Source organism: Dermacentor andersoni, chromosome 6, assembly GCF_023375885.2.
Source record: "Dermacentor andersoni chromosome 6, qqDerAnde1_hic_scaffold, whole genome shotgun sequence".
Taxonomy (NCBI): Eukaryota; Metazoa; Arthropoda; class Arachnida; order Ixodida; family Ixodidae; genus Dermacentor; species Dermacentor andersoni.
This window is the reverse complement of record NC_092819.1, coordinates 40,601,847-40,619,093: the sequence shown is the minus strand read 5'-3', so window position 1 is coordinate 40,619,093 and position 17,247 is coordinate 40,601,847. Positions and strand designations below refer to the sequence as shown.

Genomic DNA, 17,247 nt, shown 5'->3' with positions numbered 1-17,247 from the left:
TTATGTGCCCATGCCGACCTGGAAAGTCGCATCAAACTAGCTCGATGTCATAAAACATATGCAGCTTTAGTCACTTTGGATATCCCTAAGGCGTATGCCAGTGCAGAACATGTATGCCTAATAAACGCGCTTCGGAAAGCATGTCTGCGAAATTATGTTGTCGCGTGGTTTTGTGAATTTCTAAACGGCAGCGAATTTTACTGCTCTCAACGCGGATTGTGTTCATTAACGTATCAACAGTCAAGAGCTCTACCACGAGGATCAGTACTATCGCCATTGCTGTTTAATGTTTTACTGAGAACTGTAACTTTGCAACAGCATACGCATATATACGTATACGCCGATGACATAGCATTTTTTGCTGCATCGGTAGATTTGCTTGCTTTGTACCGAACTCTACTGTCCTATATGGGCCGCCGGCAATAGTGGCTTGATGGCAATAACCACTCTCTTAATATCAGAAAAAGCGCTGTCCCAATTTCTCCTCAAAGCGTTCCTGTGCAAATTTCGGTTCTTTATCGACCGGACAGTATCCCACAGGTGAATTCCCCTATAAATATAAAAATAATTGTGTTAATTACTTAGCTACCAGTGGATATCGCTCACGTTTCCCTCAAGTTGTTTTCGTACGAAATCTATTGGACCCATTAAATCTTCACCTAAGCAAGGTGGTCTAACTAAATTCCTCTGTTCCAGTCACTAAAACTGGATATTTTTGCAGACAATGCTAAACATTTTTTCTATAAATGTCTGAAAAGTATTTTGGAAGAACACCTTGCAAACCTGGATACAAAGACCGTTATAGCTACTGATGCTTACGTCTTTGAAGAAAAGGCAGGTGTGAGCATTGTATCACCACTTCTAGATTGGTCTTTTTCCATTCGGATATACCTGACTTCACACCTATCTTTCAAGATTATTGGCAATTGTCTTAGCTTTACGCCAGTTACCATCATCTCTGTCATCTGCCGTAATCTTAACTGATTGTCCGTCTGTCTGTTCTTCCCTAACCACATCCAAATTGTCCGATTCATTAGAAACTGTCCACTCTCTTCTCCCAAGACACTTACGTCTCGTTCTTCTAATGTGGATGCCAGGCTAGAAAAGTCTAGCCTTAAACGAATGTGCAGATGCACTTGCAGTAGCATCCCACGATGGTCCTATAATCCCCATTTAACCTATGTCAGCTTTCATCACTGCGGCGCGATTAAGAAAATACACTACTGCAAATAACTTCGCGCAATCATCATTGTCAGCATTTGATTTCCAGCATCTCAATTTTTCTTGGAACAAGAAATGGTGCTCCTCTAGAAAACGTGAACTAACGATTACGAGACTACGGTGCCGAGTCCCCCTACTGAACTTTTACCTCCACAGGTCTGGTCTGGCTATATCGCCCTTGTGTCCTTTATGCAATGAGAGTGAATCTCTGCAAAACTTCTTTTTGACATGCCGCCGTTTCATTATTCAACGGAAAATGTTTTTAGAAGAACCCTTCCAAAAGCTTGGCTTGAATTTGGAGCTTCCTGTAATTCTTTCCTTTGGGGCTACCGTACTGGGTTAGAGCCACAGGAACGTTTGTGGAGCACTCTGCATTTTTCTGCGTGAGACATACTTATACTTATTATGCTCACATAATTTATTTTTATGTAATACTTCGATAACTGATTATTCATATCTGCAACAGTAGACACTTTAAATCCCATTTGCAAGATACTTATTTCATTTCACCTTAATTTATTTTTAAAAAAGACGGTAACAGTTCTCATACCTCCGGGTTCGTGGCCGATCCCCCAAAGTCGGCCGCGCCATTTCACTACGGAACAAGAACAAGTTCACTAACTGGGCAAAGCAGTTCACTGGGTATAACTCTTTTTCGACCGTTTCTAATGCAACGAAAAAAAAAGTGATAATGACAACAACAAAAATGCCTCAAGATTTCTCGATGCAACGCACCTTTAATGGTAAGCGTAAGCACGACCACGTCGACTGCCGTATGACGACTACGACGCGATGATCCCAACGACGAAGGCGCAGTGGCGTAACAATGGCACGACAACGGTGACGGCAGCGTGACGATAAATGACGACGACATCGATGACAAAGGTGGAGGTGGGATGATCATGGGTGCGACAAACGATGACAAAGACGGCACCACGACTACAATAACGAGGACACTTCGTCGACTTAGACAAAAAATTAAATTATGGGGTTTTACGTGCCCAAAACCACTTTCTGATTATGAGCCACGCCGTAGTGGACGGCTCCGAAAATTTCGACCACCTGGGGTTCTTTAACGTGCACCTAAATCTAAGTACACGGGTGTTTTCGCATTTCGCCCCCATCGAAATGCGGCCACCGTGGCCGGGATGTCTACTTACATCAAAGGCAGACTACGTTTGTAATACGAACTATGCGCTGTAAGTCGCGCTCCAAACCACTGCGCTTCGCTTGGCCAATGATGTCAATCCTGCGCATTTCTTGTAGCAATTGTCTATGAATATGCCAGTTATACAAGGACTTAGATAGCTTGCTAATCTTATCTCGATTAATTTACTCTCTCTACGCCCAATTTTATCTATACTTACCTAGTCTATATATTAGCACGATTAAGAGTTCGCGCTCTGAACGTTGCCTTGTAAAGTGTGTTCGCACAATCAGCGTTACGCTGTAACTCGGTTCCATGTAACATCAATGCCTGACGCAATAAAAAAAATTGCGAGAGTTTTCTGCGGCGAAACGTCATGCGGCCGATTGTACCAATTAGGTCAGTATGGAAACGTTCTGAAGGCAGCGACAGAGACCTTTTGAATCATTTCCAATATCGGTCACCGAGGTACATGCACTCCCTATATTCGCTGCGCGGTCACTAAATTAAGTTGACTTGGTAAAGAGGCAGCAGCAGGGGAGTGCTGAAGCGGGAACAGCAACGACCACCCGTTACGTGTAACTCTAAAAAAATAGAAAAATCATTTGAAATTGAAGAAATTAAAGAAGAAAACGAAAGTTCATGCGACCTACCCCTGCCCCACTGCGAAAAAGATAGCAACATACAACACAATACAGTTCCTCGAAACTCTGAAAAGAAGCCACGTCTTTTTTAAGAGCACCGTTTAACAGCACGTTTTGTACAAAGCCATTTCAGCTAAAGGCGAGTGTACATAGTCGGTTCCAGCAGTTACACCCAAGGAAAGCGTGGGTGACCATGTGCTGCATTAAAAAAAAAAAAAGAACGTCACGACGTGCAAATCACACTGATAGTATAGACAAAGAAGTGCACGTACAAAAAAGGAAGACATGTCAGCGGCAAAACCGTGAACGACAGTGAATAAGGAAGAAGTGACAACGCGAAATAAAAACGTAAGCCCACCCTCACGCACCGATCTAAGCAGAGGCGAGGAAGCGAAGAAAGAGCGACAAACCATGGGTCTTATAACACACGGTGTAGTGAAACAGCTTAGAAGCAAGGCCTTCCCGGCTGCCGGTAAAAGTGTTCGAGGGGCGAAAACATCAAATAAAGGGCATGCCCCTTTAGCCATGCCCGCGAGTGCTGATGTTCATCTTCCTACTTAGTACCCCACATTAGAAATATTCCAGAGAGAAAAAAAAAATAAAAGAGGCAGAGGGAGAGACGCCATGCATGGCAGCCGGCAGTGCTCAAAAGCGAAAGAAAAAAAAAGAAACACTTGGATGTCGACGGGCAGTTCACTGCTGCTGCTGCTGCTGCTGCGGCTCTCTAATGCGGGGAGGCCAGAGTGGTGCGCAGGGGTTGGTGCATGAAACCAGATGAAAAATGGCGCAGGCTCCGGTAAGTGCTCTGCGGCAGGCGAGGCAAGTGTACACAGGGTGGTAGCCTCGAAAAGTGGTACGCGTAGCACTGCTATGGAGTTAGCTCGGTGGAGCGCGGAAAAATGTTCTCCTCGAAGGGAACGCGAATACTTAACACTGCACAATGCCATCAACGCTCACACCATGTTTCGACGCTACGGAAGCGGCATCATAAAAAAAAAAAAAAAAAAAAGCACGCGGTGCTTCTCTTTTTTTTTTCTTCTTTTCGTTTTTCGAGAGCATACACATGAAATAGTCTCATATGCGCTGAAGATGAGGCGCGAGATGCTTGGAATTTAATGAAAGAAACGAAGCGGCGACTAGCCGGCGGAAAAGTGAAGCAGACCTTTGGTTCCCTCGTTCAGTGTTACCATGTCCCTGAGCAGGAAAACCTGTACCAGGGATGCCCTGCCAGTTCTGGCGGGAATCGCGTGGACTTCGAGGTCGAAGAGTCTCGCGGTGAGGTTAAACACATCTAGACGAAAGAGCATCACAGCACATTTTCCAGTCAACCATAACAAATGCGAAGCAAAAAAAAAAAAAAAATGGTATAAAAATCAGCAGACTTCAGCAATTCCTCCGGCTTTGAATTCATGCACGCAGCAGTTGGAGGCTTTCATAGCGAACATCGCAATCTGCTCAAGAACAACTTAATCGCGATACCCGCAAAAACGCTGTCCGCTGTATACAGTATTTCACATACTGTGGCCTCCGAAGTATACGCAACAGACACTACCACTGTCAAAAAAAAAAAAAAAAGAATGCCAAGCTCCGAAGCAGTGCGAAGGCGCTGTGGTTATCACTTTCCACGTGCACATACGCAGAACTTGAACCTGTTTGATGCGAACTTATCGAGTTTATAGCGTCGCGTAAATCGGGCCACAAAGGGTTACGGAACACTGCAAAATAATTTACACCCTTAAAAGTGAAAAAGGGTGTAAATGTGTCTATAACTCACACCCTTAGGGTGTCAGTTATATAAATCACACCCTAAAGGTGTGAGCTATAGACACATTTACACCCTTTTTCACTTTTAAGGGGGTAAAGTATTTTACTGTGAACACGTGAGTTGCGCCAAAAAAGACAACTCCCGCGAAGTCGGGGCACATATAGTACCCGAATTCAAAGATTCAGACTGTAGTACAGCTTTCTTACGACCCACACAGTGATCCAGTAAATTCGAAGCTCCACACATTAACAGAGCGAAAAAAAAAAAATCAAATTTGTCGTGGAACCTCGTTTTCTGGAAACATTTGTGTCCCACTGCATGTGCCTAATTGGAGCTTGTTTTCTTTTTCTTCGATTGCTTCAAACGTCCGCTCGCTTAATGAGTCGCGCGGCGCATACAAACCACCTATTTTTGTTTCCTATTCTCTGGCGCAGGCAAGAGTTTCACCTTGACCATCACCCTAAGCACCAATCCCCCCCAGGTGGCCACGTATGCCAAGGCCATCAAAGTCACCGTCGACGGACCCCGGGAGCCAAGACGTGAGTTAACAAAAGAGAATCGCAATGAAAATGCGCTACCATATGTCCAGCAGGTTGTCAAACTGGCCTCTTGCAGGCTTGAAACTGCAATCTAGCAGCTTTGGTGGTTACTAGCTCGGTGAGGCGTAAGCTGCTACGAAGCACCAAGTACAAATTGAAACAAGGGGAAAAATGGTTTACGTGTACAGTGAATAATAGCGTGATTCGCAGTTAAAATACTGAACTGATCAACCCAAAGTTCTACAGAAACTAACAACTCCTCTTACTGTAGACGAACAGGGGCGTTTCTCGTCAACAAATTCACTCGCACTGTCGGTGTTATGCGGTGTGACTGCAGGGTTCTTTCTAATTTCAGTAAACGTTGTAATGTAGATCTCGTTGTTCTCCTTCATTCTTGTTTACGGCGCACTTGTTACACCGACAACGGCTGAAAACATAAATAAGCATTTAATTCTGCAAAAACATGTCATTCGCATAGTGTGTAAGATGTGTTTACTTGTACCATACTGCAGAACTGCTAAAGAAAATGCATTTTGTTTTGAAAATGCACTTTAATTAAATTATGGGGTTTTACGTGCCAAAACCACTTTCTGATAATGAGGCACGCCGTAGTGGAATTTTCACCACCTGGGATTTTATGACGTGCACCTAAATCTAAGTACATGGGTGTTTTCGCATTTCGCCCCCATCGAAATGCGGCCGCCGTGGCCGGGATTCGATCCCGCGACCTCGTGCTCAGCAGCCCAACACAATAGCCACTGAGCAACCACGGGGGGTCTTATGCCTTTCTACTTAAGAGTTCGCACAGATATGCTAAAGCTTGTTTTGCATTTTTACACCGAAGCTTTGTTTGCGAATCTCCCCCCCCCCCTGCCCCCCCCCCCCCCCCATACTTTTCTGACCGTGGCTGGCGCACACGGCTTCATAACTCAAGAGTGCGAAAACTACATCCGAATATAAACGAAACGGAAGATCAAGTAAAAGGACAAATTGCGTAAAGGCAAAGCGTGCACGAGAGACTTGGGGGCCCTCGAAAGTGAGCCTCTCGACAGTTGTTCCTCATTTCCTTATCGCGGTCCACACACATATAGGTGAGCCGCGGAGCGCGGCCGACTGACATTCATGTACGATTGATAGCGAAAGGCACCTGCTGCTGACGCACCGATAAAAGAAAGTCAGCGGCGCGGCGTCTGTTTGCGCAGGGAGGGAAGATAAAAATGCGTGAGAATCGTCGTTTGCGCCTTTTCAGCGGGATGAGTGGTGGCGCACCAAGACGATTTGGTAAACCTCGACATATTATAGGACAATGTACTCTGTACGAGGTTGCCCGCAATACAACGGTAGTAAGAGACAAGCGCTGCATTTCGCGAAGTGAGATGCTCTCACAATACGTACAGAGCTACGCCACCAACTCTATCACTCTGTCAAGTACTTGATTCGCACATTCATGCCTTCTCATTGCTTAATCGCCTGTCACCCTCCCTTACCTCGTTATTCTACTGTCGGCAGGTTGATAGCTATGCTGTTTCTATCAGCGTTGAAACAATAGGGACATACAATAGGGACATCTATAAATAAAAAAGAAACAAGAATACATATACATTCAGTTTAACCATGTGAGGCAAACTCACTACCAACGGCAGTTGGCGCTGAACTCATCTTCATTAATGTTTGCTAACGTTTATATAAATTTTGTGAGCGAAATTATATTCACCACTGGGACACGGCGTCAATTTCTGCCAGCAGTGTCAGCTGGTGCCTCTCACCACAAGGGGCCGTGCCGGATGTTGCGTGAAGCACAGATGAAAGTGTGGCCCAAGATGCCTAATCTATAATGCATGTGACTAGATATATATTGTTCGTGTGTTCTACATAAAACGGATTTTGTGTGAGGTATGTTCTGCTGTTCAGTACGTAGACGCAAGCTAAGCTTCCGGCCGTGATGACCCAGCTTTATTTGGGTGGAATTCAATAACCCCGTCAGACGCTAAATAATTCTGCGCACTGAAAATCAAGTTTCCCAGCGTTTCATGCATCACCAGAATCATGAAAAGCGTAAAGCTGCAGAGCGGATTAGCGATTTCAATTTCTTCAGAGAGTTTCATTATTAACAAGTTTACGTAATGTGGACTCCATACGAGAACTCTCTACAGGAACGTCAGATAAGAGAATATCAACTATTTCGTGATTGGAGTACTTGGAAGGAACCTATCCAGCACCTAGAAAAAATGCCTGATGCGAAACATTGTTAAAAACAATGGAAGAAGTGAACCAGCTACATGCCGGCATACAGACAACATGAGGAAACACTAGCTGTGTGCCTTCCAACTGGTTTTACTCTAAGACAATTTTCACATTTCAATTATTTAAACTCGAAGTAGAGGTTAACTTAAAAGTAGTTCAAGGAGCACTAGGCAACTTATAAATTTCAATTTTTTTTTTCAGCACCGCTTTTGATATTGATGCTCTAGCTTGAAGTGCACAAACGTGCACACAGTGCCTGATGGCGCCCATGTGGTTAAATAAGAATAAAAGAAACTACGAGACTATAGTTTACAGAGCGAACTAGATAAAATGGTTACATCCTAAGGGAACCCATGTTTAACTCCTACAAAAGCGTTTATAGAAGCCCTTCAGAAGGCGTTAATGTTATTTAAAGTGCGTTAATGTTATTTAAAGTACGTTAACACAACAGTACGATTTCCACAGACTGCTCATCCACTGACAACTGTTTCAAATTTGCTAGTTGTCGCACGAAGAATCTGGCTGAACACACAAAGAAATTTGTCTTTTCATTGTCCCGCGTAGCATTCCAGTGCCTGCAAGGTCAGCATTGCAGCACGTGAAGCATGTGCAAATTGACACTTCTAATCGCCTGGCAGTACGTACATCTATTTGCATAACTTGTGCTTCTACAATTCAGTAACTTCATTGAAACTGCCTCGGTGCAGTGGTTGGAGCAGCTGGCGCGCAACCGAAAAGCCACGAGTTTGAGCTGCGCCCAGAGACAAGGATTCTATATTCTGTTCAGCGCAATATTGTGACGACAGACCGACCGATCAACGGAAGAAGGCACAACACGAAGATCTGGTTGCTAACATATACACTTATTTGGGCCTATTTTCTGACTTTCTACATTTTTGTGGGAAGAACAAATAAACATGCATCCTTATTGTAATCATTGCGACTATACTAGCAGACATATCTCTGCTGCAGTGATGGGAGAGAGAGATACGAGGGAAGAGTTTCTTCGCCTGTGTTACTGCGCCAAGAAGTCCGGCAGTTTTTGACAGCGATTTTGGTTTCTTGAAGCAGATATTGCGGTGGAGTAAGCGTAGTTTCTGCGTGCCATTACTTTGAATTTGCCCCAACGTCGATGAAGAAAGCAGGAAACTAAGATTTAACACTCAATGGTTTACTTAGTCTTAGTTTTCTATTATAAATAAGATTGCTTGTGTTTTATGTTCCACCGCTTAAGCTAACGATGTCGAGAATGTGGGACTTTTTTTTAGGAACCCTCTTGCGCATGCTTTGCATCCGTTAGCTTTATTCCTTTTCATTACAACGTCAGGTTGCTCAAGGAATAGACGTGTCCTCCGGTATATCACAGGGACCTACTGCTGTGCCACATCTTCGCGGGCACTTGGAGGCGCACCTAGAGATAAGGATAAGACAAAAGGGGCAAAAAAAGCAGAATATTCTTTGTTTATCGGCCGCGTAGCTCAGATCTCAAGCCGCAGACCGGTACACCGCAAGAACAAACACACATCGTGGCTTTCGTCGTCACCTCCGATCCCGCACGGAAACTGGGCTATCTCCAATGCCACGCGCCCAATCTCTCTCTCTCTCTTTCTCTCTCTGCCCCCTCTCGAAAGCACAAGCGTATATATATATATATACGTCTTGGCTCGAGCCTAGCAGATCCCCAACCGCGGAGGAGCTTGGTCGGCTTCGTTATCTGCGTTGCTTTTGAATACACGGGCTTCGCAGGACACTTAGCTTCAAGGACTGGACTCGCAAGCAGGGGCGGTGTGTTTGCGTGTTGCCAAGAGTTGCACTGTGTCGGTTGGCGCCGTCGCGCAAGTAAGAGACTTGCAGAACACGCGTGGCGTGGCATCTTGCCCTCCCCGCGATGGGAGACGCGGTGCAACATTGCGACAACTGTGGACATAACCTTCGGCTGGGTCCCTCCGGAGAATGATAGCACGTGTGTTCGCAGGCCGCCATGAAAGGGGAAAAAAAAGTCGTTTCTCAATCATGGCCTTGTTTATCAACAACGCGCTTCTGTTACCAGGGGTGCCCTGTTGCTGGCCCATTAATAATACACGTGTCACATGGCGCATTCTCGATGTCCATCGAGCCCGATCGGGATCAAATTTCTCGACAGCGATTGGCTCCCTTCCGCAGCATGCGCAAGGAAGCTAATCGCGATCGAGAGTGCAACTTGTGACACCCGTATTAGAGTAACACTTTATTGAAGCGACAGCTGCCAACCGCCATTCGTCTCCACGTCCATGACGTACGAGCCGCCTTGCTGCCTGTCATAGTTCGTTAAATATGAGCATAACATGCCAGTTCTCTAATGTTGTTCTTAAGATGAACTGTAGAGGAACTTCTAAGAAAGTTCTTAAGAACAGGCATAGTCTATAGTCACTGGCTGTCGTTTTAAATATGCAAATTTAGCAACGTGTGTGTTTTAAGAGGCTCTGCTCCTTCTGTCCCCCTGCTCAGGCCAACAGCAGCAGTTCCGTGCATTCGCCACCGCGTTTGGCCAGCGGCCCCCTTTCCTGGACCCTCTGCGGGAGTGGGACCACCTGCGTCGCAAGACGGCGGAGCAGTGGGCGCTGGACATACCCCGGAGGATACCCGGCGCTGGATCGCACCACGGTCAGTGTTTACATCGGTGACGTGAACGCGACAGTGAAGACTCCGAATACGTGAACAAGATGCATGGATAATGGACAACAAATGCGCAAACTCACTGTTGCTCATTGTTTGCTAATTTCTTCTACTACATATGCCTTGCGACAAAGCCCTCCAATAATAATAATAATAATAATAATAATAATAATAATAATAATAATAATAATAATAATAATAATAATAATAATAATAATAAAGTCATCATTCCGCACTTATTAGAAGTATACGGTTTGGGTTTTCCTTAAGCTCTACGTTTATCTATCTGACAGATCAAAAGATCAGTTGATGTGTTTCGGCAATCTGTGTGCGGAGTATGGAAATACGCATGTTAAAGTTTTCAGTAACTCGAACCGTCGATTCGTGGCCTCCTGCGAATAGCCATCGCGTGCACATGCTTGGTTTTTATCGTCCAATGGCGCAAGATTCCTCTATGACGCGAACAAGGCTAGAGTTACTGTATATGCTCACGCGGTAGCTCTAAACACGCGCAGACGAGATGCTGGCGTTGTGCTGCGCTGATTCATAGCAATCCAGAGTACGTCAACATGATTATGACGGGAGATTCGACGCCGAAGGCAAACTTTTTCGTGGAGAACCTTTCCCGCAACTGCGCAATCACCGCGACAGTTAAGGTAAATAGAACCATATTCATAGAGAAAAAACCGAGATAGGAATTTTCTGTGGGATCGCTGCATATTTAAGAAGTTTAAGGTCATATAGCTGCACGTCACAAACACTATATGGCTGTTCAATAACCGGACATATTACGCGGGATCGACGGTAACCATCTGCAATAAGACAGCACTTGAAATGAATTCACATATTTTAAATTAGAGCATGGCGAAGGCTTTCATCCAGCAAAATGAGATGAGCGAGCTGCACCGACGCGATAAAATGAACTTTGGAGAATAACACGTGAAAAAAAAAAAAAACGAACGAAGGAACAGAAGGACACCGTCAGCGTGAGCAAATAAGAAAGAGCGAGAAATTCAATTTGGATGATAATTAGGGTCGCTGTGAGGAAGCTGTGCCACGCTGCTGCCGCATCTGCATGGATTGTTAAAGAGAGCCCTTCCGACAGGCCTGCCAACAGCCCACTGCAACAATAAAAAACGGGGCCAGCAAGAAAAGGAGAGGCACAAATCGATGATGAATGAAGACCCGTTCTGCGCTCAGAGCGATCGTGCATAACAATGAGTCAGATTGGCTAAGCGGGACGCCTCCGATCCAGGTTCCTCAAACCTCGCGTGTTTGCCAAGGTGACGCGCAAAGCCCAGCACATTACGGCCGCGAACACAAAAGGTCGTAAGACGGTTCCTGCCGGCTCCGCAAAAGTCGGGACAAGCCGAATCGCGAGCATATTGTAATGGTCGATTTTCCCTTCGGCCGTATATATATAAAGCGAGATGTCCGCACTAGAAATTTTAGCGCGCTACCTTACGACGCTACGGACAAAATACTCGTGGCTCAAGGTTGGTAACTGCAATGCAAAATGTAGCACTGCGCACTTTTCACGTTTAGTATTCACGACAACATACTTATACCTTGCGAGAGCACCAAGAGGCACAGCGACATAAAAAGTTCACGGCGTCAAACGTTGCCTCGTAAAAGTCGTCACAAACGGAGTCGAATCGAGCCCAAAGCCACGCGCACGTCTTGTATACACTTAAGTCGCTCTAAACACTGCCCCCTTTTGGGGCTGCATACAACAGCTCGCGCGTCAAGCGCCTTTAAGGAAGCAGCGCACCAGGTATATATACGCGGCTCTACACAATCCCAGCCGTATAGCACGTTCGCCGCTAACTTCCGCGACTCCATAACGGGGATAACCTGTGGCAATCCGTTTGCCCTTACGATCCATTCGTCAAGACCGCCAGATTACCCCCCTCGCGCTGTACGTTTAAGACCCGAGCGTAAACAAGTCTCGCGTCTCAAGACATACGGGCGCACTCCGCGCGCGGTCCAGACTCCGAGACACGAAGGGGGACCCCGAGTCAGAGCCGATTGTTCCTCTGCGCCCCGAGCGAAGAGATGTCGGTGTAATAACCTTATCCTTGCGGAGCAGGCAGTGCGGCCGTCGCGCCCAGCCGCTGCAGCCGCTTGCACGGTCGCTTCCGCCCCCGATGCCTCGAGGAGGGGGATAGCTTCGGGTCAACAATGTTTCCTCGGGTCTTCGGTAGCAATCCGCACGGCAAACAGGGTAGATGCGCCCGGCCCTTGACGCTTTAGTCAATACGTCGGGGACGGACCTGCGCTTTGACTCCCGTTGGCTTTCTTCGTGTGCTTTGTCGTGGGTCAGAAAGTGGCTCCCCGTATTGGTCTCTATTACGGTCGCGAAAATGAACCGTTTCTTCCGATGGTCGTGTAGCATATAGTTGAAATACAAAATTGTGAAAAAGAAATGATGATGAACGATAAGTATCGACGATGAGATCGTTACTTCTCTTTTCTCATCCATCTCTGAAACACGGCGAAGTGAGACTCGCGATCGCAGTCGAGCATTTCTGTATACGCAAGGTCACGGCGCCTTCGATACGTTCGAGGAAAATCGTAACACTAGCTTGACGGTTTAACGATACACGTGTTGTGCTAGCAAAAAAAAAAAAAGAAAATGAATGAAAGAAGGAAGAGTTGCGATTCAGCGGTAAGCGCGAGATAAATGCGTTAGCATTACATTGCACTTATTGGAGGTCACAGATCCACGATTTAAACCGCATTCACCACAATGCAAAGTTTTGATCGGGAGCTCACTCCTCGACAACAGAGGTCCCGCCTCTTCGGGTAGCGAAGAACAGCTGACGGTAGTTGCTATATATATATATATATATATATATATATATATATATATATATATATATATATATATATATATATAACGCTAGTTTTCGGGCGAATGTAATTGTTAATTCATGCTTCATGAGGCGTTCGCTAGGTCACTGTGATAGCAAGGTCGTTTTACAATATGGTGACCACTCCCTTGTTTTAGAATGAATCCTTATAGTCTTTTAATATGATGTACGCTTTAAAAATGTTGTTTCCCTTTATTCAGACTACTTTCAAAGCTACTCTTTAATAACACGAGCGCTCACGTTTCACACCATGGCTAGCCTTTAGCAGCAACACACGTAGCAGCGCGCTCAGATTATGCTATATAGTTTGTATGACAGCGCTACCAAACTTTCTTATGCAGATGTCTTCATTTCTTTTTTTTTTCTTCTTACGGACCAGACTGAAACGTATACCAAACTTACAACGAGCTCGTCGTAGAATAATGCGCTGACGCAAAAAAAAAGAAAGGCTTTAGTAATAATAATGGTGACAAGACTGAAGAAAGATGAGACTAATCTATAGATAGAAGCAAGTCTCTGTAGGCCGGCAACAAAACAAATCAAGCATCAGTTTACTAGTAAAAGTTATTTTATCCTTTCATGTTTCTTATAGCTTTATGACACCGAAGTGTATACGGTTGGTATCACTAACTGCCCACGTGACTTGCCCCTCATTTTCTTCCCGTCTCTTCTTGATTTCGCAGAGCTGGCGCAGGCAGCGCTGCAGCAACTGAGCGCCGCCGACGCTCACTGGGGCGCGGCTTACCCTCACTACAACCCGTACCTCGCTCCGGCCACGGCCACCGGAGGCTTCAGCACTGCGCCCGTGCCGGTCAGCTACTCGCTGGACGCCAGCGCCGCGGTGGCCACTTCGCTCGCGGCCAACGTCTCCTCCTTGGCTGCCGTCGCAGCGTCCGACAACGTTGCGGGGCTATCTCTGCACAACAGTAAGTGCATGCTATGAACCTTCGTTTTAGCCGAGCGTCCTTTCCTGCGTTGTGAGCCTAAAATGAGTGCTGCACATGGCGGGTTTTACCAAGTAGCGAACACGCATCACCAAACTGGCAAAGCATGGCGATGTCCCTTTGTCTCTGATAAACAGACTACGCGCACACAAACGTGCTGCTATACACAACGTCAGAAGTCCTAGTTCTTCGGCGTCTCGCATTCTCAACCGAGCGTTCTCCCGCCTTCTCCTGTTCGCAGCGCTCCTGGACAGCAGCCACTCTCCGGCGAGCCTCGCCTCCTGTCCCGTGGATTCGATCGGCAGCCACTCGGGGGCCGCGGCCGTGCCGTCCACGCTCCTAGGCACAGCCTCGACGCCTTCCTCCGACTCGCCGCTCTCCAGCACGCGGTCGCTGACGCTCGACGTCAACGCCCTGTCCGGAGGCAACGCGCTGCAGAGCCAACACTCGGACTCGCTCCTCACGCCGCCGCGCGTCAACAAGTCGCCGCCGTCCCTGCTCCTGGGTAGCAGCAACGGCAACGGAGGAGGCGGCGGCAGCTCGAGCTCGTCGCCTTCGTCTTCGAGCCTCGACTTCCTGCCCAATCCAGCCAACTACGGCGGGTTCCTGCCCACGCACTCCTACTACGGTAGCAACGGCACGTCGACGGGGACGTCGACGACCACGACGCAGCCGCACACGACCACGGGCGTCTACCTGAGCCCGCCGGTGATGCCACCGTCGCTGCTCTACCCGCAGCTGTACGGATCCATGTCCCACCCGTCCTTCCAGTTCCTGGGCAACGACCTGAAGTGTGTCATCGACGCGGCAGGGCTCGGTACAACGACGACGACGCAGCAGACGCAACAGCAGAGGCCGGACAACGCGCTCGTTCACGCGGACGCGGCAAGCATCAGGGCGCAGCAACACCAGCTGCAGTCACTGGCGCCGCAACAGCAGCAGCCGCAACACGCGACAGACGATGTCGTCGTGCCACAGACCCCGTCGCTCGCAGGATCGGTGCTGGATTCGTTACGGACGCCGGGAGACCACCACAGCGTTTGGAGGCCGTACTGAACACGCCCGAGCCGTACTGATGATGTCCGTGTGTGCATGAGAGCACGCGTCGAACGTTATTTATTTTTGGAACTGTGAGTGCTGCGGTAACGTAGGCCCGCGTTCAGTGGTCACAAGGCAACGACTAATTCACCGTCGAAGTGTCACGATGCGGCCACTAGTGGTGCGAGGAACTGAGAGAACTCGTGCTTAGCCACATGGAATGCAGTGAGCCCCTACAAAGGCCACGGTCCTCGCGCACTGGTCACTAGGCAAACGCGACCCAAGTTGAGGCTCTTCTCGACAAGATGTCGTCACGAACGCTATGCGCCATTGCGAGCTTATGAGCTAAGAAGCGGACAAGGGACCTTCTGTGACCAAGGAATCGCTGTATTGTCAGCAAACATGCGCGCATAGTGCAGGGGATGGTGAACGAATAGAACGTCGTGCAAAGGGCTCCTGAACCATCCTTACTATCAATAATGCACAACCACGAAATACGGTTACATGTGCTTGGACACCTCGACCGCTTACGTCGTGCTCCAAAATGTTTGTGCTCCCTTGGCACCTTCTGCAAGAGAAAACACAGAAAAGCATTCTATCGTAACGTCAGTGTAAGGTGTCCACGTTTCGACCTGGTGTACTAGTAGTCTGCGAAAAACCCAATAGTCGCAGAGCTGGACCTTCGCGTATAAAACGCACCTCTTCTCAGAAGATCCGCCCGCGCCCAAGTTGATCTATCGAAACCGAAATGTTCAACAACGTTGTGTCGCGTCATCCTGAGTCAAACTGTGCTGTACATAGTATGTTCACCTCAATCCAAAGACTTGCGTATCTGTCATGTAGCATCCCACCCCCGAAGGAAATACTGACATGCAATAAAACAGACCACGTCTGCCACTGTTATGTGTTGTCGGCGTATTATTCTCTTTGTTTCATTTTTTCCCTGCGCTGTACACGGCATGTATCCAACGTGTACAGAGTATAGGCGCTAAACCCAACAGCAGCGTTTACATGAATACGACAATGGCGCAACGCATCGTACTTCTAGCGCATCGCATCCATGTTAACGGTGGCAGTGGTCTAGGTAGACAAATCTAATCAATGCGCGAGGAGATGCTAAGATTGAGAAGGAAAAGTTGACACACGTGGTGCATGCAAACGTTGACGTATCGCACTGAGGGGGAGAGTGAAAACAGACAGCTGTGATGTGACTCTTCCCCATTCAACGACGAAAGGCACTCGCCAGAAACTGGTTCGGCTTGTTTCGGGCGGTAATGCGCGAGGGGGGTGCTCCACATATAAACGCTGTCGCGTATATAGGTTGTACCAGCTAATGTTAGCCAAACTGTTAAACGAAAAAAAAATATTTAGCAAGCACGGCGCGAGATACAATCATAAGACCTGAGATGTTCGGTCGTCAGACCTGCGACAACCGAACAGGGTAGGTTTTATAACTGTATCCTGCACCGCTTTTTTGACTCCTTTTTTTTTTTCGTTGCGCAGCTGACTTCGCTAACGTTAGCTGAGACACACGGTATTGTACTGCTGCGCTACGGCAAGAAATGCGATACGCTATACTATCGCATTCATGTAAACGCGGCTAATTAAATTTACACACACAAAAAGTAGTCGCAACCACGGATTAGCAAATGACCAAGGCAAGCGACACAAGAAAATGCTGTAGTTGGCAGTTACAGTAATTATCGCATCTCGCTCCCTATCCCATCTTTTTTGACAAAGCGCGCCCCCCGTCAAGGGGCTCTGAAGCACAACATACCTAATGTTACTGCGGATCATACACAGTAACGACAAAACGTGTCTTGCCGTGTCTTGACGCTGGCTGATTGCTGGGGAACTAAATGCAGTCACAGTCACAATGCCTTCGCAAAGGCTCGCGCCTTTAACGTATACAACAAGTAATCAGCACGGTGTCTCCAGCACTCAGAAATGGCGGAAGAAGCACCGGCAGTCACAAGCTCCGAGTATAGCGTTTCAATCACGCGCTGAACACTGTAAGCTTGGGGGTGTATTAAGGCACCATTATAGAACCGCAGGGCTACGGCAGGGAGTAACTAGATGAAATCTGCTCACCATGTTTTTGGCTTGTAAGGGCACATCGACAACTTTGACTGGCTCATAAAGAAGGCGATTTCGCACATCAACGCACATCGTGAACA

At 47.2% G+C, this 17,247-nt stretch overlaps 1 protein-coding gene across 1 annotated transcript in view; it reads left to right on the top strand.

Annotated features, from left to right (window-relative positions):
• Positions 1-15,984, top strand: part of LOC126521947 (uncharacterized) — a 33,452-nt gene extending 17,468 nt beyond the window's left edge. The window contains exons 2-5 of the mRNA XM_050170695.3: positions 5,212-5,316; positions 10,048-10,203; positions 13,772-14,014; positions 14,274-15,984. Of these exons, the coding sequence (XP_050026652.2) occupies positions 5,212-5,316; positions 10,048-10,203; positions 13,772-14,014; positions 14,274-15,088 (1,319 nt within the window). The 3' untranslated portion in view covers positions 15,089-15,984. The remainder of the gene's footprint in view (positions 1-5,211; positions 5,317-10,047; positions 10,204-13,771; positions 14,015-14,273) is intronic.
• Positions 15,985-17,247: the final 1,263 nt, after the last annotated feature.